A 27,603-nucleotide genomic window follows, 5' to 3' on the forward strand; every position below is an offset into this window, starting at 1 on the left:
AACGGAAGATTGGTATGTTTAAACAAATTGCCCCTCTGGGCTCTTAACTAGGGCACCCAGAAGAAAATGAAAAATGTGTTCACACTCTACATTTTCACATAAGTTGTTTTTCAATAACAAAAGTTCACCATTCATACAGGGTATGCTTTAAAGTGCATTTGCACATTTATATTTTATATATTCAGTGTGGTAGTTTTGTTTTTATTTGAAAGGTAGAGTGACAGAAAAAGAGGGAGAGACAGAATGAAAAGGAAACATCCCCCATCTACTGATTCACTCCCCAAATGGCTGCAACAAGACTGGACCAAGCCAATACCAGGAGCCAAGAACTCCATCCAAGTCTCCTGCATGGGTAACAGGGGCCAAAGTACTTTGATCATCATCCTTGCTACCTTTCCAGGTACATTAACAGGAAGCTGGATTGGAAATAGAGCTGATGGGACTCAAACCAGCCCATCGAAATCAGATGTGGTCATTCTAAGCAGTGGCTTAACCTGCAGTGCTACAGCAGGGCCCCATGTGGTAGTTTCAAAGTATCTAAATTATCTTTACAATATTCTTTAGAAATGCTTAATATAATCTATTAGAATGTATCTCATAGTTAAAAAGAATATAGGCTTGCTTAATTTCTTTGAATAATTAGGACAATATCTTCATTGGCAGTACAAAATAAACTTTTTAAGAGATTTATTTTATTTATTTGAAAGGCAAGAGTTATGGGGGGGGGGGAGACAAAGGGAAGTCTTGAATCTGTTGGTTCACTCGCTAAAAGCCTACGAAGGCTCAGACTGGACGAGTCCATAGCCAGGAGCCAGGAGCTTCTGTGTAACTCCTACATGGGTGCAGGGGCCAAACACTTGGGCCATCTTCCACTGCTTTCCCAGGCACATTAGCAGGGAGCTGGATTGGAAGTGGAGCAGCTGGGACTTGAACCAGTGCCCAAATGTTATGCCAGGCTGCAGGTGGTGGCTTTACCCACAATGCTGGCCTCCAAAATAAACTTTTTACAGGCAAGCCTTCCCTCACACATGTTGGTCTGTTTGCTAGAGAATAAGAATAAAAGTGTCCTGAAATGGGCCTTTCTTTCACTATTTCCCCCTGAACTAAACTTGAATAATGCTTTCCAAATGTTTAAATCGCCTTATGTTTACATTGAAGTCATTATTTTAGATTTTGGCAAATGGCATTGTTCAAAATGATGCTCTTGGGGCCGGTGCTGTGGCGCACTGGGTTAACGCCCTGGCCTGAAGCGCCGGCATCCCATATGGGCGCTGGTTCGAGTTCCGGCTGCTCCACTTCTGATCCAGCTCTCTGCTAAGGCCTGGGAGAGCAGTAGAAGATGGTCCAAGTCCATAGGCTCCTGTACCCACGTGGGAGACCGGGAAGAAGCTCCTAGCTCCTGGCTTCAGATTGGTGCAGTTCTGACTGTTGTGGCCAACTGGGGAGTGAACCATCAGATGGAAGACCTCTCTCTCTCTCTCTCCCCGCCTCTCCTCTCTCTCTCTGTAACTCTGACTTTCAAATAAATAAATCTTTTAAGAAAATGATGCTCTTAGCAAACAAAGGAAGCATAGGAGATAGGAACAGATGGGAAGGAAGAAGAAGAGGTGTGAGAGTGAAGAAGGAGGGTAGTCTGTAAATTCACTCCCAGGTGGATAGTCCTTGCATTTTTGTCATTCTTTAACTCCCCCCCACCGCCCCGCCCTTTCTCAAGGCATTTTATAATTTGGTCCGGAACAAACTTTCTCAGTAGTCCATTGTTGTTCATGATGCTGTCAGAACTCTGCTCATATTTCATTAAGTGATTTGTCACCTCAAAACTTTCACTCATCCTTACATTCTCCCTTCAAATGCCTTTTCCTTAATTCTCAACTTCAAATCTCTTCTGCTTCGAGATGTGATCCAAGTTTTACCTTTCTGATGAAATGTCTCCGGATACTTTGAAAATAATATTTTTAAAATTTCCATGCCCTCCATCTTTGCATTATAAATATCTTGAATCTGGACTGCTGTCTAATTCATTATTGTTTTCTCTAAAGCCATTAGTGTAATGTCTCACATATATTAAGTCCTTAATATATGTTTCTTTAATTAGTGAATTAATTCTTTGGGGATTTCATGAATTATTTTATAAACAACATACTCTAAAATACTGCTTACAATCTTAAACTTTGAAATACGCTAGATCTATTGATCTTAAAATGTTAATCTTAAATGTGCACATATAGATTTTGATTCTTGAAAGTATATATGTGGAAATATCTAGGACTGCATGCATATACATCCTGGAGAAGGAGAACTGCAGAGCCAGGTGTGTTACGGTAGGTAAGATATCATGTGGGATGCCTGTGTCCCATAGCAGAATGTGTGGTTTCAAGCCCCAGCTCGCTCTGCTCCTGAGTCCAGCTTCCTGCTAATGTGCACCCTAGAGGGCAGCAGGTATTTCTCTCTCTCTTTCCCTCTTTCTCTCTCAAATAAGTAAAGACAGAAAAGGTGAAATGAACCTGCAAGAACTCAGCAGCTGTCAAGGAGATTTGCACAGGCAACACTTGCAACCACATCAGAATGTGTTTTGATGGCTTGGAGTGGCTGTGCTGCTGAATAACTGAATAGCCACAGAGCCGGGATCCATGACCTGGTGCACAGCAGGCCTTTTCTGCTGAGTGAGATCTGATTCCAAGAGAAGTGGAATTATTCTTCACAGTTGCCAAGTAAGCCTCAAAGCTTTCAAACCACTTTGCCATAAGAGATGCCTCAAATCTGATAAGCAGCGCACAGGATGGAGAACCCATAGAGTGCAGTGGAATGGCTTAGAAGCATAAAACTTTCCATTTTGTACAGAATTCTGGCATTTCCTTTTTTTTTTTTTTTTTTTTTTTTGACAGGCAGAGTGGACAGTGAGAGAGAGACAGAGAGAAAGGTCTTCCTTTGCCATTGGTTCACCCTCCAATGGCCGCTGTGGCTGGTTCACCACGCTGATCTGAAGCCGGGAGCCAGGTGCTTCTCCAGCTCTCCCATGGGGTGCAGGGCCCAAGCACCTGGGCCATCCTCCACTGCACTCCCTGGCCACAGCAGAGAGCTGGCCTGGAAGAGGGGCAACCGGGACAGAATCCGGCGCCCTGACCGGCACTAGAACCTGGTGTGCTGGCGCCGCAAGATGGAGGATTAGCCTAGTGAGCCACGGCGCCAGCCCGAATTCTGGCATTTCTAAGTTGTTTGCCCAGACGTACATCTGACCTTAGGTGGGAAAAGCTGAAGAGCTGCCTCTTGCCTTTCTTAAATCTGAGCTGGATGAAGAAGGAAGGATTTGTGCTTCATGGAAGAGTCACAAGACTGCCAGAGCCTGGGATGTTCGATCTTGACCCATCTGCCCACTCCAGCGTTTGCTCTTGCTCCAGCATCCAAAGAGCATCCTTTTTCATTGGTCAAATAAGCAGCATCAAGTGAGAAACATAGGGAAGAAACTCTTTGTTCTTCAAGTTGAAATTCATGTGAAGGAAACATAAGCAGATTTTATTAAACGCTTTTGTAAAGAGGCTTTTAGAAAGCATTTGGCTTGTTTAAAATCCTGAGCTGATTGTTTATAAAGGTATAACAGCAAGGAAAGCAAAAGGCAGTCCTTTGTGTACTTGTTTGTTGGAAGAGGGAAGAGGAACTTAGGCACTTAAAATTTCAGACTGCTGTTTACAGATGTCCCAGCTTGTTAAAGATAGATGAGCCTGTCAGGGGGAAGTTATTGATGGAGGGAGTGTCCTTTTCTTATAAACTATTTCAGGACTTGCTCTGGCTCTGTGTCTTTATTTTTCTATTTATTTTACCCCAGGATTTCCTCCCATGGCCTTCTGCCTTCTCCTTAGGGTATAGCATCCTCTTTTTTAATGTTCTTATCTGAGTGAGATTTTCCCAGACATACTTAGATATTTTTATGTAGAATTTTTGAAATTGGCATTTTTAAATTTAAAAAAATGATGATCTTACAACTCAGCTAAGTGGGAATTTCAGTGTGTTTAATCAAATGTGATTGTCTCAGTAGCAAGGTACAACCTGATATTGCTTCTTAGATGAGATTTCTTCAGAGGTAGATGTGTAATATGAGCAAATGAGCATAGGTTTTGGCTTTTCATACCATTGGAAGGAGCTGAATATTCCTTTATGTGGTTTTTACATGATGACTGACCCTTAAAAAGACAACAAACTTAACGTTACAAATTTGTAATTGTCATTCCGCTAATGCACCATCTCAGTTCATGTTAAGGGGAGAAGGGAAATGTGTAAAGTGCTCCCACTTTTTTAGAGGAAATGTGTCAGATTTTTTAATACTCATACAAGCAATATGCAAATGTCTGACCTACTATACATAAGCCAGTCATCTCTACAGTGTAATTATAGCTTAGAGAACCACAAACTTTTGTAAACATATTGTAACTAAATTAATACAGTAAAAGAGACATAATTATAGGATGTTAAATGCCTGGGTCATTTTTCTATAAACCCTTGACTCTCTACCATTTCTGATTATTAAGATACTCTGGGAAGTTCAAGCCACCTGGTACCAACTGAATGAGAATGTGGAAGTGACAGGGACTCAAATATCACAGTTTTTGAACACTTAGGTTTCACTTCTTTGTTGACAGCCACTATGGATATTAGACATTACCATATCACCTCACAATGGTTAACAATACCAGGTTATTGTTAGCATTAGTCAACAGCTATCTTCTTCTCTAAATCTTTTCTTGTATATATAATTTCTTTTTTTTTTTTTTATTTGACAGGTAGAGTCATAGACAGTGAGAGAGAGAGACAGACAGAAAGGTCTTCCTTCCGTTGGTTCACTCCCCAAATGGCCGCTATGGCCAGCGCTGTGCCAATTCGAAGCCAGGAGCCAGGTGCTTCCTCCTGGTCTCCCATGCGGGTACAGGAGCCCAAGCACTTGGGCCATCCTCCACCGCCCTCCTGGGCCATAGCAGAGAGCTGGACTGGAAGAGGAGCAACTGGGACTAGAACCCGGCGCCCATATAGGATGCCAGTGCAGCAGGCGGAGGATTAACCAAGTGAGCCATGGCTCCAGTCCCTCCATGTATATATAATTTCATTTATTGTTAGAAAATGACACAGAGTTTGTTAACATTGTGGACAATATAATCCATTTAATATAGAATACATCATCTGTTTTAAGTAGGAATATCTAGATGCCTGAGTCAAAGACTTTTATTAAAATAATAGTGTGTATAAGCCCACAGAAACAAGATTTCAATACCCAGAAGCTTAATGATATTAGTGCAAATATGGCATAGTGGTTGGAATGATTAGTTCATTTGAGGATATGGATATTATATGGGAAAGAGATTAAATTATGATGGGATATTGTGATAAAAGACTGTCCAGTATTCATCAAAATGAATATTTTCCTCCTTTGGCAGCTATGAAGATAGTTTCTATTCAAACCTATCTAAAATAGCAGCAAAAATGCAGCAAAGTATAATAAAAATAGCATGGTATTTAGAATCAGATCCACACATCAGACCCAAGCTCAGTGGTCTTTGCCAAGTCTCTGAATTTCTCTGTGCCTTAGTTTTCTTAACTGTAAAATGAAAAGATTGAACTAAATTAATGTTTTTCAAAGTTTAAGTGGTGAACCATTAGTGAAATTATGAAATCAATGTAGAATAATTTCTATCTCTGTATCATGAAGAGTGCATTTCAGGTAAGAAGCTTATGTATTATATATGAGTGCTAAGTAAATGGGAAGAAATTTTTAAAAATCTTTCTATTCATAAACTGTACTTTGGAAATTTATATTTACTAAATAAAAAACAATCTATAATATTCTGTAATCCAAACTGCTGCCCTTACCAATGTGAATAATGATGCTTGATAACACAAAAATAGCATTGGAATAGAATTATTTTAAATATTTTAATAATATATCGTAAAATAAAAATGATTTCAAACTCAAAAAAATCTTTCTACTATATCTTTTAAACTTTTATGTTTTTATGAATTGTTGGTATAGGAAATGGAGGTAGATGTACCTTATTTCAACCATGGGATGTAAAACATATACAATATTCTTGTAATATAGTGTCAAAACAAATTATCTCTAAAAAAGGAAAATGAAACTTTTTTCATCATTGTGTTTGGTTTGCTCACAACAACCAAAAAACAAAACAGAACAAAAAGCTGTTATAGCCCTTGAATGTGTTCTATCCTTGAGACTAGAGAACTCTTACTGTGAGAAGTGAATGGATGTATTGTGTATTACAGCTAATAAGAGGTAGTATTTTCAGTGTGTTCAAAATACCCTTAACAAATCAAATAACTTCCAAACTAAAAACTGGATATGTGCTTTTTTATTGCTTAATTTATATTTCATCTAAGTTATTGTGCATTTTATGCTATGATGGGAAGGGGTTGTTTCCAAGAAGAGCAAAGTGAGGGAACACCCAGTACTATATAAACAAGCTAAATAGATCTTGAGTTTCAGGTTAACCTTGCCACTTAAGTTAACTATGAACTAAAACAAACAAACAAAAACAACAAAGTACCAAGAAATCCACCTTGATATTATTTAAGTAGAACTGGTGTGTTGGGGGTATTGGAAATACATTGTTTTAAAATGGTTTCCTAGGTAATTCTGATGACTATCCCTGTTTGGGATCAGCTGGTCCAGAGACCCAGCTTCTCACCCCAGTTCCATCTGTGCCTTGCTATAGATGCCAGAGAAAATTTTCTAAAATTTATAGGTCTTCCTGTTCAAACTCTAAAGTTCACAATTCTGTGATTCAGTGAGATCCCTGATAAAGTTTCACAGTTTAAATATAGTTAATCCCAAATCAGCTGAAATCCATTATTTATATTTGACCCTAAGATCTAAATTTATATCAGAGATACAACTAAAAAGGAGATGATAATAATTCCTACATTGTCAGAGAAATGTCCTTTTAAATTTGGATCCTAATACCAACTTGTTGATCATGTCAAATGTCGTGAGTAGGCTATTCTCCTGCAATGTTTCCCCTGCATGTTTGTGTTGCATACCCTTTTCCATGTCCCTGTTTCTACCACAGAAGACCAATCTGTGAGTAGGCTGCTAGAACCAGTTGAGTTAAGGAAACTTTTCCCTTTGAGAAATCAAAACTTGAAAAGAGTTATACACGACTGCATTTCACTAGAGCTGAGTCATACGAGCAGTACCTTCTTAGAGGAGACCACAACTCTGCTGTGAGGAGCTTGATTTACCCAAGAATTTCTTCCTTTCCTAGACTTGGCAGTTTATGAACTTCTTCTGTTCTGGAGATACCTCAAAAGTCTCTCTGATGAATTATGTGTGTTTGAACTTAAGTTAGAGCTCTGCTGGAGTTGGTAAGGGATGAAACCCTAAAGAATACATCATATGTGAGATCATGAATCTGGAATAGTGGTAGTTTTGTAAAAGCCTTCAGAGAATTGAGAAGGTAGCACTCAAATCAGAAGAGGAAACTGATAAAAAAAATACTGAGCTAAGAAATGATTTATGATGCTCTCAACCAGCTATGATAGATGAGAGGAGATAATAGAAGATGCTATACAATTAACAGTGGTAACAAAAGTTTTGAGTCACGATGCTACAAATCATCTTTTTTAAAATATATAGGAGTTTGGATATCCATTATAACGAAGGGAACAAACTCAGTTATATGTACATTCTCACGGTAATATATCACCAAGTGTAAAGTGGAGAACTGAAGTCAGGGCTTCTGTTCTGTCCACAGGAGAACATTAGTCATTGTCAACTGATCCTTCCATGCTTTTATTGGAGAAGTATGCATAATCCCAATTTAATTCATATAAATTTATATTAAGTAATATTAATTTTATCTTAAAATATGTTATTTTCCCAGAAATATTGAGTGGTTATTTTTCTCATAGAAATGTTGATTAGGACCCCCTGAAACAAAAGAATTTAAGTAGCCTCTATCACAAATGGGATCTCTAAAACCTGGGCAGGTTTGTGTCTTAACATTAAATTAAAGACAGCCAAACTGATGCTTGAACTGCTCATAACATATCGTCCGCCTCTCCACTTCCACATTCTTATCTATCAAAGCAGCAGGGATTGGGTAAGTGTAGAGAAAAGAGTCACTAGGTCAAAAGCCCTGAAAAAATATACTGTGCATGGAGTGGTTTATCTCCTTTACCAAGATAATTAAGATAAGAGACTACTGTAGAATCAGATGTAGAACCTGAGTGTCTGTGAAAAAGGAAAGCTAATGTTCTACATACCTGATACATGACTTTGTATGCATCAAACTTGCTTTTCTGAAGAGGGAAGAAGGGAATTGGCAGGGTGGAAAGAGTGAGCAATTATGAGTATAGTCTACACTCTGAACATTTGGTGTTTCCAGAATGCTGAAAATTTTACACACTCTTTTGAGGCTTTGATTTGAACCATCTGAGCAGTATTACATGAAGGCCTGCCTGCTGGGCCAGGAGATTAGGGAAGCCAGATGCTGTGAGATGTTGTGTGAAGGTTAGAGCTGGGAAATGAAGCAGGTTGAGCCAGATGAATTTCTCGCTTCTTCTTTCTCATATTTGTTAACTGCAGTTGGGAGATCTCACAAAGCACTTGAGAGTCTACATAGAGGGCATCACAGGTCAGTGAACATGAAACAGAGAAGCAGGTACAACCAACAGAAAGAGGACTATATGAGTAAACACTTCCCCTTTTTCCTCCCCTCATCAACTCCATTCCAATGAGCTGGATGATCCAGGTCATGAGTAGGGTTGATGAGAAGGTGCCTAAAGCCATTCTACACCTTCTATTTCTACTTCAGTTGAAAACTATGAGATCATTGTGGATGGAATTAAATCAAATCTTAGGTTAGAGATGTAGATTTGACAGTGTCTAGGCCAAGACCTGAGACTGAGATGCCTGCATCCTACATTAGAGTGCCTGGTTTTGCATCCTGGCTCCCCTTCAGTTTCTATCTTCCTGCCAGTGTGCACCATGGGAGGCAGCAGATTATGGCTCAAATAATTGGGCACTCCCATGTGGGAGACCCAGTTGGAGTTTTGGGCTCCTACTTTATGCTTGGCCCAGCCCTGGCTGTTGCAGGCATTTGGGAGTTAACCAGAAGGTGATACAAGATTCTCTCTGTCCTCTAAATCTCTGGCTTTCAAAAAAATAAAATAAATATATGAAAATTTTTAGAAATTCTTAGCTTAAATTTGTGAATTATTCTGATCTTTTAATAACCAAAGTGACCAGAAATCAAGTAGTTCTACCCAGGTGATTGTTAAGAGATAGGGAAAGGAAAATACTGCATATTTGAAAGAAATGGCTAAGGAAATATAATATATAAATAATTTATGCTTATATGCTACTAGTTTACCCCCCAGATTGAGAATCTTTAATGGACTTATTACGTATGTATTATAATATTTATGCTCTAGAACTACTCTATGATATAGAACCTAGTATTAGTGATTCCATTTACTGATGAAAAACTTAGACTTTATGTTGATCATCAACCAGAGTGCTCACAATGGGAGTAGGATTTGAAACCAGCTGTATATTACTCCATAGCCCATGCTTCTGTGGTTTAGGACTTCATAAATGTTGTAAATGTGCTCAGTGCTCCCAGGCATCTGCCTACCCAAAGTTCATTCTCCACAAAGTAGCCAGAATTATCTTTTTGATTGTAAATTAAATCATGCTGCTCCTCAGACTATAGCATTCCAAAGGCTTTCCACTGTATTTGGGGAAATAATCTAAAAGTTTGAATAAGTTTTAACTTAATATATTTATTTACTTATTTGAAAGTCATAGTAACAAGTGGGAGATGGGAGGGGTGTGAGTGGGAGGGAAATTATGGGGGGGGAGCCATTGTAATCCATTAACTGTACTTTGAAAATTTATATTTACTAAATAAAAAAAAAAGAAAGAAAGTCATAGTAACAGAGAGATAGAAAGACTGAGGGAAACACCCATTTGTGGTTTCAGTCCCTTAAGACCTTTAATAGCTGGGACAAAATCTGGGAGCCAGGCACTCCATCCCAGTCTTCCACATGGAACTCAATTACTGGAGTCATCACTTGCTGCTTCTGGAGTCTTCATTTGCAAGAAGTTTGAACCAGGCACTCTGATATAGGACACTGGGGTCTTAACTACTAAGCCAAATACCCATCCCAACCAAAATTTAGAAGGTCATATATGATCTAGCCCCAGCCCACATCTCTGAATTCATCTGATCCAACACTGCCCCAATTTCTTTTTTTAAAAGTGTTTATATTATATAAAGAGAACAGATTTTATGCATTCTGTAGGTACAGTTCCAAGAAGACAACCACATGTCTATCACACCCCTGCTACCCCAATTCCCCCTACTCATCAATTTTTGCAAAGCCATAATTTTAATTCACTCTATATTCCAAGGCTTAATTTATTACTAGTCATAATGCTCAACAAGTAAAAAGTAGGAACACCACAGTTCTACAGGAGTATAAACAAGGGCTAAAAATGAGAATCATATCCTAAAATAACCATTTTATTTTTATGCATTTTTTAAGATTTTATTTATTTGAGAGTTAGAGTTTCAGAGAGAGAGAGAGAAAGAGAGAGAGAGAGTGGAGAGAGAGAGAGAAGATATTTCATTCACTGGTTCACTCCCCGTAGGGCTGCAACAGTCAGAACTGGGCTGATTCAAAGCCATGAGCCAGGAGCTTCTTCTGGGTCTCCCACATAAGTGCAGGGGCCTAAGCTCTTGGGCCATCCTCTACTGCCTCTCCAGGCCATCAGCAGAGAGCTCTATGGGAAGGGTAGCAGCCAGGACACAAACCAGCACACATATGGGATGCCAGCGTCTTAGGTGGAGGATTAGCTTACTATGCCGCAGTTTTGATGACTCATGCATTTTTGGCATTCTGTATTAATTGTCACATATCAGAGAAAACATGATATTTGTCTTTTTGAAACCAGCTTATATCACTAAACATAGTGGCTTCCAGTTGCATCTATTTTGTTGCAGAAGAAAGGAATTCATTCTTTTTTACAGCTGAGTAGTAGTCCATAGTATATTTATATCTCATTTTCTTTTCTTTTCTTTTTTTTTTTAAGATTTATTTACTTGAAATAGTCTAAACAGAGAGAGAGGGAAAGGCAGAGATAGAGAGAGAGAGAGAGAGAGGTCTTCCATATGCTGGTTCACTCCCCAGTTGGCTGCAACAGCCGGAGCTGTGCCGATCCAAAGCCAAGAGCCTCTTCCAGGTCTCCCACATGGGTGCAGAGGCCCAAGGACTTGGGCCGTCCTCCACTGTTTTCCCAGGCCATAGCAAAGAGCTGGATTGGAAGTGGAGCAGCTGGATCTCGAACTGGTGCTCATATGGGGTGCTGGCGCTTCAGGCCAGGACGTTAACCCGCTGCGCCACAGTGCCAGCCCCTATACCTCATTTTCTTTATCCAGTCATTGGTTGATGGACATCTGGGTTGATTCCATGTCTTAGGTATTGTGAATTGAACTGCAATAAACATGGACATACGAATAACTCTTTATTATGCTGATTTTATTTCCTTTGGGTAAATGGGATGGCTGAGTCATATGGTAGATCTGTTTTCAGATTTCTGAGGTATCTCCATACTGTCTTCCACAATGGATGTACTAGTTTGCATTCCCATCAACAGCAGATTAGGGTTCTTCTTTTCCCACATCCTCACCAGCATTTATTGTTTGTTGATTTTTGGGTGATAGCCAGTCTAAGTGGGGTGATGTGATGTCTCATTGTGGTTTTTATTTGCATTTCCCAGATGGATAGTGATCCTGAGCATTTTTTCATATGTCTGTTGGCCATTTGTATTTCTTCCTCTGGAAATTGCCTGTTCATATCCTTTGCCTATTTCTTAATCGGATGATTTGTCTTGTTGAGTTTCTTGAGCATTTGTAGATCCTGGTTTTTAATCCTTTATCAGTTGCCTACTTTGCAAATATATTTCCTCATTCCATCAATTGTCTCTTCACTTTGTTGAGTGTTTGCTTTGCAGTGCAGAAACTTCGTAGGTTGATGTAATCCTGTTTGTCGATTTTTGTCTTTATTACCTGTGCTTCTAATGTCTTTTCCAAGAAGTTTGCCTATACCAATGTGTTGCAGAGTTTCCTCAATCTTTTCCTATAGTAATTTCATGGTATCAAGTCATAGATTTAGATTGTTGATGCATTTTGAATTGATTTTTTGTGTAAGGTATAAAGTGGGGGCCTTATTTCATACTTCTAAATGTATAGATCCAATTTTCCCAGCAACATTTGGTGAATAGACTGTCCTTTCACCAGGGATTGACTTAAACTCTTTTGTTAATGATTATTTGGTTATAGATGCATGGATTTATTTCTGGGCACTCTGTTCTGTTGGGCTACATATCTATTTTTGGGCCAGTACTGGGCTGTTTTGATTTTAATTGTTCTGTAGTATATCTTTAAGTCTGGTACTGTGATGCCTGTGGCTTTATTTTTGTCATTTAACATTGCTTCAGTTATTTGTGGGCTCTTGTGTTTCCATATGAATTTTAGCATTGTTTTTTCTAAATCTGGGAAGAATGTCATTGATATTTAGATTGGGATCACATTCAATATGTAAATTGTTTTCAGTAATACGAACTTTTTTTGATACACGTTCTTCCAATCCATGGGCATGGAAGATTTTTCCATGTTTTGTGTCTTCTTTTATTTCTTCCTTTAATGTTTTATAATTTTCATTGTAGAGATCTTTGACATCTTTGGCTAAATTTATTCAAAAAAGTTTTTTGTAGCTATTGTGAATGGGATGAATCTTATTAGTTTTTTCTCAGCCATGGCATTATCTGTGTATACAAAGCCTATTGATTTTTTAAAAAATATTTATTTATTTATTTGGAAGGAAGAACTACAGAGAGACAGGCAGAGACAGAGAGAAGTCTTCCATCCACTGGTTCACTCCCCAAATGTCTGCAATGGATAGAGCTGCATCAATCTAATGCCAGGATCCAGGAGCTTCCTCCAAGTAGCGCATGCAGGTGCAGGGGCTCAAGGATCTCAGCCATCTTGTACTGCTTTCCCAGGCTGTAGCAGAGAGCTGTATCAAAAGTGGAGTAGTTGGGTCTCAAACTGGCACCCAAATGGGATCCTGGCACTGTAGGTGGCAGCTTTATCCACTGTGCCACAACACTAGCCCTAAGGCTATTGATTTTTTTGTGTTAATTTTATATCCTAAAACTTTACCAAATTCTCTTATAAGTTCCAATAATCTCTTAGTGGAATCTTTTGGTTCCACTATTTAGGAGGTTGCACTTAAAGTTTTCTTCTTTGGATACTCTTTGCTCAGATTTTCCCACATGTAGTTCCTCAGCATTCCTTAGTTATATGTGATCCTCCAAAAGAGCTTTATTAGCCTAAATTAATTACTCTGCTCTGGTCATTGTTACTCTATCATTGCACTGTTTACCCAGTATCACATATATCTATCTATCTATTTATGATTATCTCTCCATCATTTGATGAGAACTGAGACCTCCATCTTTTCTGATGTAGTCCTAATACCTAGAAAAATGCTTCCAAATTGTAATATAATTATAAAGCATATAATGCTCAGGTGGGATAGACATATAAAAAAACCTTGTAGTTATTTAGCAATATTTTAAATTGAAGCATTATAAGAATCTGTTTAACTACAGGACCCACATTTCGCTGCACATTAGAATCATGTGTGGAACCTTGTTACAACACAGATTCTATACTAGAAGATTGGGGAAGAGTCTTGAAACTCGCACTGTCTCATAAACTACAAGTGATGCTAATGACACTATCTCCCAGACCATAGTTTGAAGAGCAGGCAAATGATCATTATTTTAATGCAATTCCACTTTTTTTAAATTTTAATTTAATTTTTTTTTTGGACAGGCAGAGTTAGACAGTGAGAGAGAGAGAGACAGAGAGAAAGATCTTCATTTTTCCATTGGTTGGTTCACCCCCAAAATTGGCTGCTAAGGCCAGCATGCTGTGCCGATCCAAAGCCAGGAGCCAGGTGCTTCCTCCTGGTCTCCCATGCGGGTGCAAGGCCCAAGCACCTGGGCCATCCTCCACTGCCTTCTCAGGCCACAGTAGAGAGCTGGACTGGAAGAGGTGCAACCAGGACAGAATCCGGTGCCCCAACCAACTAGAACCTGGGGAGCCGGCACTGCAGGCGGAGGATTAGCCAAGTGAGCCAAGGCGCCAGCCAATACAATTCCACTCTAACCAATGTTTTCTTCTTCTTTGGAAGTTTTTCTGTAGTTTGCTGTTACCTTCCAAGAGACATCATTTACATCTATTAAGAACTACATTATATAATTTGGAGCAGTTTGCCACATAGACCAAAATATTTGGGTAGCTTAAATTATGAAGCTGGGGGCAGTCCCAGTGTGATTCTAGGAAGAAAGAAGCATATTATAAATTGGCTACTCATTGGAACTTCATTAAATAGACAAATTGTTCCATATATTGCCCTAAATTGCTAATAGGGTGATTTCACACTTAAAATTATTTACTCCCTTCTGTTTTACAAATGAGTATTTTATATAAATATATAATACTTATAAGTATGCTATGATTATAATTTGTATTATTATAATTTGCTTCTTTATCATGTAGTCATTACTTTACACTATGAAATTCATAAGTTCTTACAGCTGTGTCTTAATTTTTATTACATTAGTGATTTCCTCCAGTTTAAAAGATATTACAGAGTGTAACTATAGATTCAATTGTTGGTAGCTTAAACTCAGTAAGAGCCAGAAACTGCAATATCACTCAGCAAATGAATGGCAGGGTGACTGTCACTACCTCCTCTGTGTGTAACTTGAGATGTGCAGAACTGAGTGATCTGTTATCCATATGGGCAGAGTGGCCTCTGGTTCCTGGGACCTGTCGTTATTTAAACAAATGCAAATCAGTTGCAAATAGAATAGATAACTGTTGTATTAAGGGTTCTTGCTATGTGCTGCTTTCTTTTAGAAGAATACGCTCAAGTTTAAACTTCATCTAGTTTTTTGGTCTTGAATTTGAGACTCATTTCATAGCTATAACTGGTAAAAAAGAAAAAGTCTGACACTCTATGAGGAGGGCTGGAATTATATTCTGATTCTCCTCTAGTTAGTTAGATGACCTTAGATCTGTCTGTGGGACCCTCTCCTTGGTAATGGGAATGAGGGTATTGGTCTAAATAACATGTAAGTCTTCTTTAGCTTTCACATTTAATGCTATCAGTTTGTCATCTAGAGTCTACCTCTCTTTGTTGGTTTATTTGCTGGAAACTTGGCAAATTGCTTCGGTTGCCTTGAGATTTACCCAACATGAAATAAAACCCTGAAGAATGACAATTTTATAAATTTATTTCTTGGTGCCAGACAATAGAAACTAGCCTCAGAGATTACATATGTTGAATTATACTTGGACATTTTAAAATGTTTTATAACCTTGTGTAAGGTTGAAAATTTAAGGAAAAAGAGAACTGCTGCTTACACTAATACATTTTTCCCTTATGGTAATTAATTGATGTGATTTCTGAATTAAACAGAGTTGTGGCAAATAAAGTGATTTTGTTGTTGTTAAATTCCTTAGTGAATGAGAATTAAACCTGATATAAATTTCAGTAGACAAATGTTCCTTTTCTATTTTTCTAAAGTTATTTTATCTCCATAGTCACTGACAGGCTTATTATTTAATAACGTAAACTTTTAGTGTGCACCTTTGATTACCCGAGGATTTTTGACACTATGAATTTGTGTATTTGACTTCTAGAGTAGAAAAACAAATGAAGCAGATTTCTCACTCAAATGCCATTCTTATTATGTTCATTTATTTTTCACACATTGATTTCAGATCCTAGTTTGTATTAAACACAGTTGTAGAACCATAATTATAATTCTTCCTTATGAAACTGTGTGATTTGTGATTATATGTATGAAAAATAAATTAATAAAAAATAACATAAGCAATTTCTTGGCATAGGAAAATGATTTGACATTCTTCATGCAAGTTAAAACAGTAAATCTTCTCTTCCTATAGGCATCCTTGTGCTTAGGATGTAGAGTATTTCCCTTATAGACTGTTTATCTGGTGAAAAATTTCAATGTACTTTGTAGTTATAGAAACATAAGGTCAAATTATAAGTGAATTTATATCTCCTATGTCAGAAATTGGAAGGAACATTGCTCTAAAAATCTTTTCTGTGGGAAATTGGAAAGTCACTTAACCCTCTAGAAATCAGTGACTTTTTGATTTTGTAAAGAATCCATTTGTTCAATCACACAGCCAAGGAATGGACATCTTCTACAACATCCAGTTAAGGGTTATCCTTAAGTTCTTTCTGTGATGAGAAAGCACATTTAGATCATATGAAATGTTCCACATCTGGGTAACTGAGAAAGTCTTCATTAAATGTGAATAATTTTCCAAAAGCATTTATGTTTTGTTTCTATTTATACCATATGTCATACAAAATAGACAAAATATTTGAAGATATTGTGATGACCCTTTTCTCTAAAGTGTTTGTGTGTTACCTGATATAATCTAAATGACTACATCATCTCAACAGATAGCCAGACACATTCCAACTTGCTCAAATAGGAGTAAGATAAGAGACGTGAGCTGACCTCACTAAAGCAAAAGGTGATGGTATCCTTCTAAGCACTTTCACAAATGTAACCATGCACACCTTGTTAATTGACTTCCTCACACTGTTGATTTCATGAGCTGACCTCTCCACAGAATTTGCTGTATTTGTTTACCCGCTGTGCCCAGTGCCCTAATTTCCATATATACTATTACTTGCTCATTTTGCTGACTTTGATCATGAGAATAGAACTCAGGTTTATTCCCATCAAATTCAGCATTAATGAAGTCAGCTCATTCAGCCAGGCTTTAAAAAATTTCTAGAATATTAATTATTACATTGAATTTTCTTCCCTCAGGAAATTACAAACAGTATCTGTGTATTTTCACCTAAGTTATGGTGGAGTGAAAATTGAATAAGACTAAAATCTAGTGGACCCCTCATAATCTATTCATCAAATTGTGGCAATATAAAACAAATTAATATAGAATACGAGATACATGCTTCAACATTTAAAAATTTTTTATTTGTTTGTTTGTAAGGCAGAATTACAGAGAGAGAAAAAGAGAAAGAGACCAAAAGATTCTCTGTCTCCTGGTTCACTCTCCAAATGATCCTCCAGGTGTCCCATGTGGGTGTAGAGACCAAGGACTTGGGCTCTCCTCTGCTGCCTTCCCAAGAGCACCAGCAGGCAGCTGGATTGGTAGTGGTGCAGCCGGCACTTGAACCAGTCCCACATGGGATGCCAGCATCCCAGAAGGCAACCCAGACCACTCTAGCACAGTGCCAGCCCCCTGCTCTGTTTTAAAGCAGTTTATTTCTGTTTTTCTCATTCTGTGATAACATATCTGTGACTAGTAATGGAGAGTTTCTCTTTATCTTGACATTTGAAAAGTAAATTGTAGTGAGAGATATTAAATGCAATAAGTAAAAATCTTACTATCACTATTATCACTAATAAAACATAGTAGCATTAATAGGATTCGTGATTTTCTCATATCAATCGCAAAAAAACTACAAACTAATTGAGTTTGTGTTCAAATAATCCAGATTATTTAAACATTTTATTGAAATACAGTATACATACTAATAAATGCACATAAGTATACAAATAAAGGAGTTTTTTGCTTTCTGAGCACATTCATAACCAACACCCAAATTAAGAACAGAATATTACTAGTACTCCAGGAGACCCTTCCAGTTTCTACTAATACTAGTCATTATTTTGATGTTCTACAGGAGATATTAATTTTGTTTTATAAATTTTTATATAAAGGTAGTCAGAAATATATTCTATTTGATATACAGCATTTAAAAATATTTATTTATTTATTTGAAAGGCAAAGTAATGGAAAGAGAGAGAGATCTTCCATCCACTTGTTTACTCTTAAATGTCTGCAACAGATTGGTCTGAGACAGGCCAGAGCCAGGAGCTCGAATTCCATTCGGGTGTCCCACGTAGGTGGCAAAGCTTGAGTACTCAAGCTGTCATCTAGGGTCCATTATAAGGGTGTTGGATTCCAAGTGGAACAAATGGGATTTGAACCGGCACTTTGAAATGAGATGCTGGCATCACAAGTGAGGTTTAACCCGCTGTAACAAAATGCTGGCTACTGGCTTTTTTGTTTTTACCTGCTCAACATTATTACTCGGAGATTTATCAACATTTCTGCATAGAGTTAATGATAATATATTCTCATTACTGTTTAAAATGCTGCTGTATGAGTCTACTCAAATTTATTTATACTTTCTCCTATTGATTATTGTTTTGCTAGTGTTCAGTATAAGCTCTGATATGTTATTCTGCTGAAATCTTTTTACATTTTTGATTGTGCATTTATGAGTGGAATTGCTGGCTCATAAGGCAAATATGTGTGTAGCTTTAAAAGACAATTCCCAACAATTAACAAAGTAGTCTCTACTAACAATATATGGAAATTCCAGTTGCTCCACATTCTCTCTGACACTTTTATTTTTCTTTATTTTTCATTTTATTCATTTTGGTGGAAAGTGGTGGCATTTCATTATGGTTTCAGTGTAACTTTTCTGAAGACTAATGAAGTTCAACATATCCTTATATCATATAGCGTCTATTCAAATATTTTTTTCTATTTGTTACATTGATTTGCACATATTACAAGTTTCGTAAGACATTTGGGACTTTTATTTGAAAATGGACAGAATTATAAAGAGTTCAACAGAAATGCATAAATACCTTGCATATGACAAAGCACAAAGCTTAATCCAAAAGTCTATATGGTAACAAAAAACTAGAAGTAATACAATTCTCTCGTAGCACACATGTTCCTTCATGAAAAAGCACATCAGAGAAATATTTACCCTGCTTAGATATATGTCTTAATTTATTGCATTTAAGATAGCTATATATTCTAGAGTTTTCCAAATGTTTCCTTTTGCTTTTAATGCAAATTCAAATTGCCTAAATACAGAACTAAATCATACAGTAAGAGTGATATATATTCATTTATGTATAAAAATATCATAGTGATAAAAAATCAATACTTAGAAAACTTCAAACCTTATGATCTAGCAAATTTCACTGTTTTTCCCTCTGGTGCAGTCACATTATCTGGCAAAACAGTCCTTTCTTGAGATTTATTATACCTGGACTTACAATGACATAAGGGTGCTTAGATAAAAGGCTTCAGCCTTTTAACTGGACCAGACCTCTTTAGGCCTCAAATTTTAATTATTTAAGGGGATTCTTTGTGTTTCCCTGTTTATTATCCCTAAAGGCTAGTACTGGGCTTAACACATGCAGGATGCTCAGACAGTATTTTCAATGTATGAATGACAGGAACCCACTAGTATGAAAGTGGTCAGTTTGGTCGAACTGTCTGTTCTCATTAATAATTTACTGGGAGTTAGTAACTGTTCTCAGGCTCAATCCCTTGTGAAAGTCTCCAGGTGTTCTTGGTCTTACGGTGTCATGGCTTATCTACTTATAAGAACTTAACAGCAGTTTTCTATTCAGGAAGTCATGTCATCTGGCATTGATGAGCTGCCACCTTTCTTTGAACTCAGATTCCAGAACATGTATTAGGCTATCAAATGAAAATAGTTCTGAAGTAAAAGCCTATTGCTTAGGGGAACAGTGCAATGCCCACTGGTATATGAACCTTGCAGTGGATATAATAGTGATGCTATGTTACCAGTTACATAACGCTGGTGCTATGAACCAGATTATGGTTCTCCAGTACCATTTATAATTCCGTGTTTATAGTTTATCGGAAGCTGATTCTCAGCATATTGTCTCGTTTTTCTTGGCGTAACGTTATCATTGCTAGGCAGTCAAAGGATCTTTTGGTTTGCACTCTTTCTTTGCTTAAACCCACTTAATCAGTCTAGGAAAACTGCTCTTTCCAAATAACCATGTTTCTAAGTGATCTGTCTAGCGTCTTATGGGATCCACATTTTACTCTTAAAGTAAAGACTGGGATATGCAGAAAATGTTGAGATTTTATTAACACATTATTCCCCGATGATGTGCTGGAATGCTTGCCAGTCTCATAAAATCCAGCTCTACCATCTGCCTCCAGAAACCAAGGAATGAATCAGCAACCCTGCTGACTCCATTAGACTTTTTATCACTTTTCTTCTATACAGATAGAAAAAAAAATGCACATGCTCCATAGGAGATCTGTTTATCCCAAACAAAGCCTGTTTTTTTTTTTTAAATTTTGTCCTTTCATTCCTTTTCACCAGATAACACACTATTTTTGCTTATGATTAAAGTATTTGGTTCTTCATTGAGAAAGTTCTTTGAATATCAGTCTCTCACTGAAAATTAAAATAACTCCTCAGTTGAATGGAAAGAATGTTGCAAACATGTAGGAATCCATTGTTGCCAACAGAGTGGAACCATCCGATATGCATTTTATGGTATCTGATTCGTGCCCTGGAGATACCACGGAGCTACTTTCTCTGATCAGAGCTCTTGCAGTGTTGCTTAAAAATTAATTGAATTTTCAAGAATGTCAGTTTTAGTACTGTAGTTGATAGCTGAGGAGGTTTATTAAAAATATACTGCCACCTACAGCACTGTCCGATTTTTTTTCATGGCTGTCGTCATGAATGTTAATTACACAGAATTAATTTTGGGGGTGATTAGTAATTGCTTCTGTTAAGATATGTTAACTTGCATACTGTATTTCTTTACTTATGCATGTATGTATCTGTTTTCCTCTAGGAAAAGAAGAATACATTGCCACTTTCAAAGGATCTGAATACTTCTGCTACGACTTGTCTCAAAACCCCATTCAAAGCAGCAGCGATGAAATAACTCTGTCCTTTAAAACCCTTCAGAGGAACGGACTGATGCTTCACACCGGGAAATCAGCCGATTATGTCAATCTTGCACTGAAAAATGGAGCTGTCTCTCTGGTCATTAATTTGGGATCAGGGGCCTTTGAAGCACTAGTGGAGCCCGTGAATGGAAAGTTTAATGATAATGCCTGGCATGATGTGAAAGTCACCAGGAATCTGCGTCAGGTAACAGCGCAGTGGATAAGAGAGTAACTGGCTTTGTTTCTCGCTACAGCTGTGTGTGTGGTATTTGAAGATCCTAACAACATGATACAGGGCTCCTCAGAGTCACGTACCAAGTAGCTTTTTCTTCTTCTGAGGTGAATCTTCCTGCTGTACTTGAGCAGGGGCACATCTAGAAAGTTGTGGGGCCCAAAAGCCATTTTGATACAGCGACACATGACCATTTCCCAAGGGGCTGCCAGGGTGTCCCTGTGACCTGCCCTTCCTGCGATATGTGTGATTTCTGTTGTGTTTTTGTTTTTGTTTTTGTTTTTGTTTTTTGTTGTTGTTGTTTGATTTTAAATTATAGTTTTCATGGTGATCATTTGTAAGCATGCACATTGGGGTCATTGAATCACAGTTCCTTTTTTGCAGTTGAAAAAAAAAAAAAAAACAGCAGTGTGTTTGATATGGGATTGTGTCAATCCCTTCCTCCTCCGGATTTCCTCCTCCAAAATGGGGACAAGAAAAGTCCCTGAGGGGGAAAAATGACTTTAGGGGTTTATGCATCTCCTAAAGACTATGTTTATGAAGATGTTTCTATTTTTAGCACAGACATTTTAAGTTAAACCCAAAAACGATGCTCCAGAGGCCAGTTCATCCTCTAGGTACCCACTCCGATTTGACTGTGTTTTGAAAAACCCTTTTAAGAGGCTACAAATGAGGACAATAGCAATTCTGTAGTAAGTCCATGGGTCCGCATATACTGTATGATTTTAACTGAGATTTGTTAATACAGTATATAAACAGATGGAAGTGAAGAGACTGTCCTTTTATATTGAGCATTATCAGCTTTGGTTATTCTTTGGAATTTTATGATATTATGGTGTATCATTTTGTTAAGTGTTGCCAGTGACTAATTTTTTTTGCAGTACATGCTTTTCTCAAGCTAATTTCCTTAACATATCTGTTGTCTCTCTGAACAGCTGCACTGACCGGATTGTCTGGTTTTTCCTTTACTAAAACGGCCCTCTTTTCTGAGCTGTGAACTGTCTAACCTTTTCTCTTCCATTTTCAAAAGGCTTAAACTGTCTGAGCTAGAGAAGCAAAAAGGAGCTATAGATCTGGAGGCTTAGTCTAGCAGAGGTAGACAAGGAAAGCAAAGACTCTTGAGAACGCCAGAGACTTTGCAGATACCTGATTGAGCGGGGTGGGGCCCTGCATGCTTCTCAACCACTGGGAGGTGGTTGCTCACCGCCAGTATAGCTGTAGACCATGGGGTTCCTCGAAGTCTGTATCTTTGGTTTTCCTTTTTTATTTTTTTCTCTCAGATGCTCACCAAGAGACCAGAGGCTCATTTGAGAGAAGCCCAGAAGGAAGGGTGGGGCTTGAGGAGCCCACTTTCTAGATTTGCCTTTGCTCAGGTTACAAAGCAAACAGCCAATTGATAGCGCAAAAGAAGCTGAGCTGTACAGCCAGGTGCATGTGTGGCAGGCTAGATGAAAAGCAAATCCATTCTACTCATTCTATGTGTCAGGATCTTTGCTTTGTTTCATTGCAGTCAACTGTGACCCTAAAGTCCATCAATATGACCGAAGGAAGTTTTGGAGTTGAGGAGGAGTCCTTGTATGCTGTAAAATTGAGTAGTAGGGCAATGCCAACCGATTCCTACTAATTTGCTGGGGCTGGGTGGGCCTGGGTGGGGGAGGGGACAAGTATGGGCATAGAGCAGCAGTGGTCAGCTGATGAGCTTTAGGCCTGTGAATCCCTTTTAGACTTTTAAAATGTCTCTCAGATGTACTCAGGAAGACAAAGGGAACATTGCCATGTGTCTGTTTCTGTCTAGTAGCAAGTTGTGAACAATAATGGCAGGAAAAAGAAATATTACCTCTGTGGGAGGCCTATTTGTTAGTCTGCTTTTTTCTTGTAAAATTTTTTTGCCCTTTTTCTATGTTACTAACATGCTTAATAACTAACATGTCATTCATGGAATGTTTCATTCTACTAACCGTTACCTGAATCAAAAAATGTACTAACATGGTAGAGACCATCATATTTTTTAAGTAACGATCGTTATTCTGTTCACAGTTTTTAATTTCCTTTCTCCCCCCTTCTCCACAAAGCACTCAGGCATTGGACACGCTATGGTAAACAAACTACATTGTTCGGTAGATATCATTCTAATTGTTTCTTATTTTGGGTTTGCCGTGTGTTTTCTTTCTTTCTTTTAACTGTAGACATCATTAACAAAAGAGGAACTGCGGTTGGTACTCTTCTGCTTACTTTGACCTCCTCCTTTTCATCTGTTGTTGACCTTCTTATTTTTTACCTGTTCCTGTCCACTTCTGTTTCCCAACTCACCTGTAGGGGCATCGTTAACGTTTCGAACGTTTTGCATCCAGCTGTGGTTAACACGGGATAAGACAAATGGTGGCTGGCCCGAGTGACCGCAGGCTCAGCCAGTCTCTAACCATTCATGATGCATGGCATGAAAACTTGATTTGGGAATGCTGGGGGTGCCACACCCATTCATCTTTACGTCATCACAAAGCAGTTGTTTCTTTTCCTTTGGTTCTCCCCGTTTTCTTTCCTTTCCTTTCGGAACTGTACTGTCCCTCCTGCATGTGCACATCCGCGTGTGCCGCTTCCACTGGTTGTTTTGCCTTTTCTTCCCCTTTGGCATGGACTTAGGCACTTGCATGCTGAACAATTGCTGCTCAATAGTGCAAATAGTGACGTTGCTGGACATAGCTTGCGCCTTTTATGTTAACAAGGTGCACGTTGTGATTAGTTAATAACCAACAACTAAACTTTACTAATATGTACACCAGCAAAACTAACCTAGGAAGCATTTTACTAACACCATTTTTGTGTCTGCTAAATAACTTTTGAGTTGCAGTAGGGATGATGCTAACACTAGTTTAATAATCAGTTAACTCTCTAACTAGTTTAGATCTCTTAGGGCTAGTTGAATAGAATCCAAGAATAAACCTCAAACAGACATGAAAATGGGTTCCGCCATAGGTCTAAAAATAATAATAATAAAAAACCCAAACAGAAAAAAAAGCAAAAAAGCAAAACAAAAAAAAAAAATAAAACAAAGCAAAACACAAAACAGGCATATCCCAGGATTACAGTATCTAGGTCTGAGTATAGCGTGTCCTTTCCCTGTGCTTTGTTATCTAGGTGACAATATCAGTGGATGGGATTCTTACCACAACGGGCTACACGCAAGAAGATTATACCATGCTGGGGTCTGATGACTTTTTCTATGTTGGAGGCAGTCCCAGCACAGCCGACCTTCCAGGGTCACCAGTCAGTAACAACTTTATGGGCTGTCTCAAAGAGGTAAATATCGCTCTCACCAGAATCATTCCTAATTCATGATCTCATCATTTCAGATCCAGACCGAAAGCACCTGTACAGAAGACATGACGTTTCCACAGTCAGTTGGCACAACCTTAAATTCAACATTCTATTGTTTTTGATGTAGGGTTGGGTAATAGGGGGGAGCGGACAGCTCACTCAACGATAGGGAAGAATTAAGTTCCTCCTTTTTACTTGTCTGTAGATAATTCAAAGTGAGATTTGTATGGATGGCTATGTATTGGCTATAAAAGAAAGTTAAACAAAAAGAGGTATTGGGCCTAAAGTTAAGTTAATTACTTTTTTGCTCATTTCCACCTCAATACCTTACATGTTAAGTATATGGTAGTGACTTGTTTGAGCATTAAGGGAAAAAAGAAGAAAAAAATATGCTACAAGAGAAATAACAGAATGAGTCTATGTAATGAAATATTTTACACCTATAATTTAAATATGTTCAGAGGTGGTAAGTAAAGCTGTGTTGCTGGTGACCTGGTGAGTTTATATATTTACTTGAACAAGATGACAGGCTAAATGTTATCAATAATCTCAGCTGTTGTTGTCTGTTGTAACTTTTTATAGGATTTTAATTTATTGGGATTGTAGGAGAGAAAACCAGGAAATTCTTGAATATTTTCCATGCATATTGCCTTATCTTTCCTTTCAGGAATGATCCAGTTTCTTTTGACGTTGCAGCCAGAGGTTCCTCTTACATTGTATGATTGTAATTTAGTGTTCTAGTCTTCTAAAAAATAAAATTGAATAATTTTAAAACTTACAAATCATTAGCCATAGGTACCACTGATTAATAGTGACATACTTTGGTTTATTTTATGAAAATACTTTAAGCTACATGGGTCTAATTCAGGTAAGCTTCAGTAGAACTCAATCACTGTTATGTTATCCTTGCCTGTCTTCCATTTATGTGAAGATCCTGGATGTCATTTTCCAGTGTGCTGATATATGCAGAATAGTCCTAAGGAGGATTCATAAATGCTATAATATTAGCAAATATTTTGATATGCAGCTCTAATCTAGCTCCCTAATCTGTTGCTTAGAAGCTACACTTTGTGCTAGAGGTGATTGATTTGTCCCAAAGAGAGCAACTTTTACCCTTTACAAACATGTTCGATGATCCAGGTCTGCTTTAAGATTCATGGGGACAATAAACTCAATATAGTAAAAATAGTAGTACAGTTATCATTATTTTAATAATAGTACTAACATCTTCAGAGCTTTTACTTTGCACCTAGTGCTAGAATAAGCGTTTACAGGGTTATTTGTAATATAGGTTGTAATTGTATTATCTGTGGTTTTCAGGCGAAGAAACTGAAGTTTGGAACTGGTAAGCTTCTTAAGTCACACAGCCATAAGTATTAAAGGCTAGAGTTCACTCAAGGAAGTCTGACTCCACAGTCTTTTGGTTCTTGACTGTGATAGTATACCATGTCCCATCAGCAGTGTGTCCTTGTCATAGAGGACTATACAAACTATCAAGTTTGATTCTGAATAAACCTTTTTTTTTTAGAAATGTGTGAGGAATAAGATGTTAAATTATTTGGCATTTGAGTTTAAAAAGTGAATGAGCTGAATGCAAGTTATAGCAGATAAGGAAGAAGTACAGAAGATTTAAATGTGAGAGTCTAGAGGAGTGATTATGATTCAGACAAATGGAAGATGAAGAAAGTATTTCAAGTTAAGGAGAAACATGGTAACAAACCTAATTATACTTTACAAAAAGATTCTTGGCATTCCCTTCCAGTGATAGGAAGTAGAAGGCAAAAGCATACCCCAAATCACACATGTTCTATTCCTCACTTTTTTTTTTTTTTTTTTTTTTTTGACAGGCAGAGTGGACAGTGAGAGAGAGAGACAGAGAGAAAGGTCTTCCTTTTGCCGTTGGTTCACCCTCCAATGGCCGCCGCGGCCGGCGCGCTGCAGCCGGCGCACCGCGCTGATCCGATGGCAGGAGCCAGGAGCGAGGTGCTTTTCCTGGTCTCCCATGGGGTGCAGGGCCCAAACACTTGGGCCATCCTCCACTGCACTCCCTGGCCACAGCAGAGAGCTGGCCTGGAAGAGGGGAACCGGGACAGAATCCGACGCGCCGACCGGGACTAGAACCCGGTGTGCCGGTGCCGCTAGGCGGAGGATTAGCCTAGTGAGCCGCGGCGCCGGCCCTATTCCTCACTTTCACTGTGAACCTGGCCAACCTACAGTCTGCCCCATGCCCTCCCTTACTTGCAAAAAATAAAGTTAATAAAGTTAATTCTATTGACTGGAAAAAGGAACGGGAAGCCAAGATTCTCACAGAAGTGGGAATCTAGTTTGAGAAACCTTTTAAGCAATCTGCAAAAATGTTAGGATTTCTGCAATGAACTCAGTTCTGCATGGATGGAGGACATGTGTTGTGTGTATGAAGCTGCACTTAATTGCTTTAATCTGAAATGAGAGTTTCAAATTAAACTGTGCTTTCGATTAGCATCATTAACATTAACATTAAATTTAATACATCTTCATATCCATCTCTTTCCATGATGGTCTTTCAGCCACAAAAAGCACAAAATCAACAAATAAAAATAAAATAGTCAGGTGGTCTTCTGAGTAGCACTTAGTTGGCAGCTACTGAGTTCATAAAAGAGGATTTCACTCATACTGTTGTCTCTATTGGGCCAAGATACAAATGACTCCTCTTTATTGATTAGACACTCCCACTACTCTGTCCCACAGCCTGGCAGTATGTGTTTGCAGCAAGCACTGCCAGGATTTTGTATGTGACTTATGTAAGCTCATCCACTTTATTTTCTCCTGATACAGTAGAGGGTGCAAGGATACAGACACAGTCAGCCTATAAGTCAAAATGTACCTCAATTGGAGAGCGTTTTTGGTAGTCCATAGTTTCCACCAATGACTGAATTGCTATTTCAAATGTCCCACTTCTTCTGCCCCTGAAATGAAATAGTGACACAGTGTCATAGATTCTGAATTAAATCACCTTATTTCAGATTGGTCAGCTTTGTAGAGCTATTGAAAAGAGAGTGGTGTACCTATGTTTGTTTTCAAGAGATTCTCTCTTAACTGTAAGCCTTTGTAAGTTTCCCTAATCTATTGCTTAGAATTTATGGCTTATAGCATATTGCTAGTGTAAGACTT

General features: G+C 38.1%; 1 protein-coding gene and 1 pseudogene across 25 annotated transcripts in view; one reads left to right on the forward strand and one right to left on the reverse strand.

Annotated features, from left to right (window-relative positions):
• The window catches only part of LOC138848684 (large ribosomal subunit protein eL6 pseudogene), a 46,671-nt pseudogene extending 43,927 nt beyond the window's left edge, over positions 1-2,744 (reverse strand).
• The window catches only part of NRXN1 (neurexin 1), a 1,235,416-nt gene that overhangs the window by 453,212 nt on the left and 754,601 nt on the right, over positions 1-27,603 (forward strand). For 13 of the 25 annotated variants that reach the window (XM_051842908.3, XM_070069147.2, XM_089327673.1 and 10 more), the window contains 2 exons: positions 20,810-21,111; positions 24,274-24,435. In XM_051842908.3, coding sequence (XP_051698868.1) covers positions 20,810-21,111; positions 24,274-24,435 — 464 coding nt within the window. Of the gene's footprint in view, positions 1-20,809; positions 21,112-23,210; positions 23,235-24,273; positions 24,436-27,603 lie in introns of all 25 variants that reach the window. The other 12 variants (XM_089327671.1, XM_089327664.1, XM_051842899.3 and 9 more) reach the window with 1 other exon arrangement.

The sequence above is a fragment of the Oryctolagus cuniculus genome, chromosome 2 (assembly GCF_051225735.1).
Source record: "Oryctolagus cuniculus isolate XC-2025 breed Fujian yellow rabbit chromosome 2, ASM5122573v1, whole genome shotgun sequence".
NCBI lineage: Eukaryota > Metazoa > Chordata > Mammalia > Lagomorpha > Leporidae > Oryctolagus > Oryctolagus cuniculus.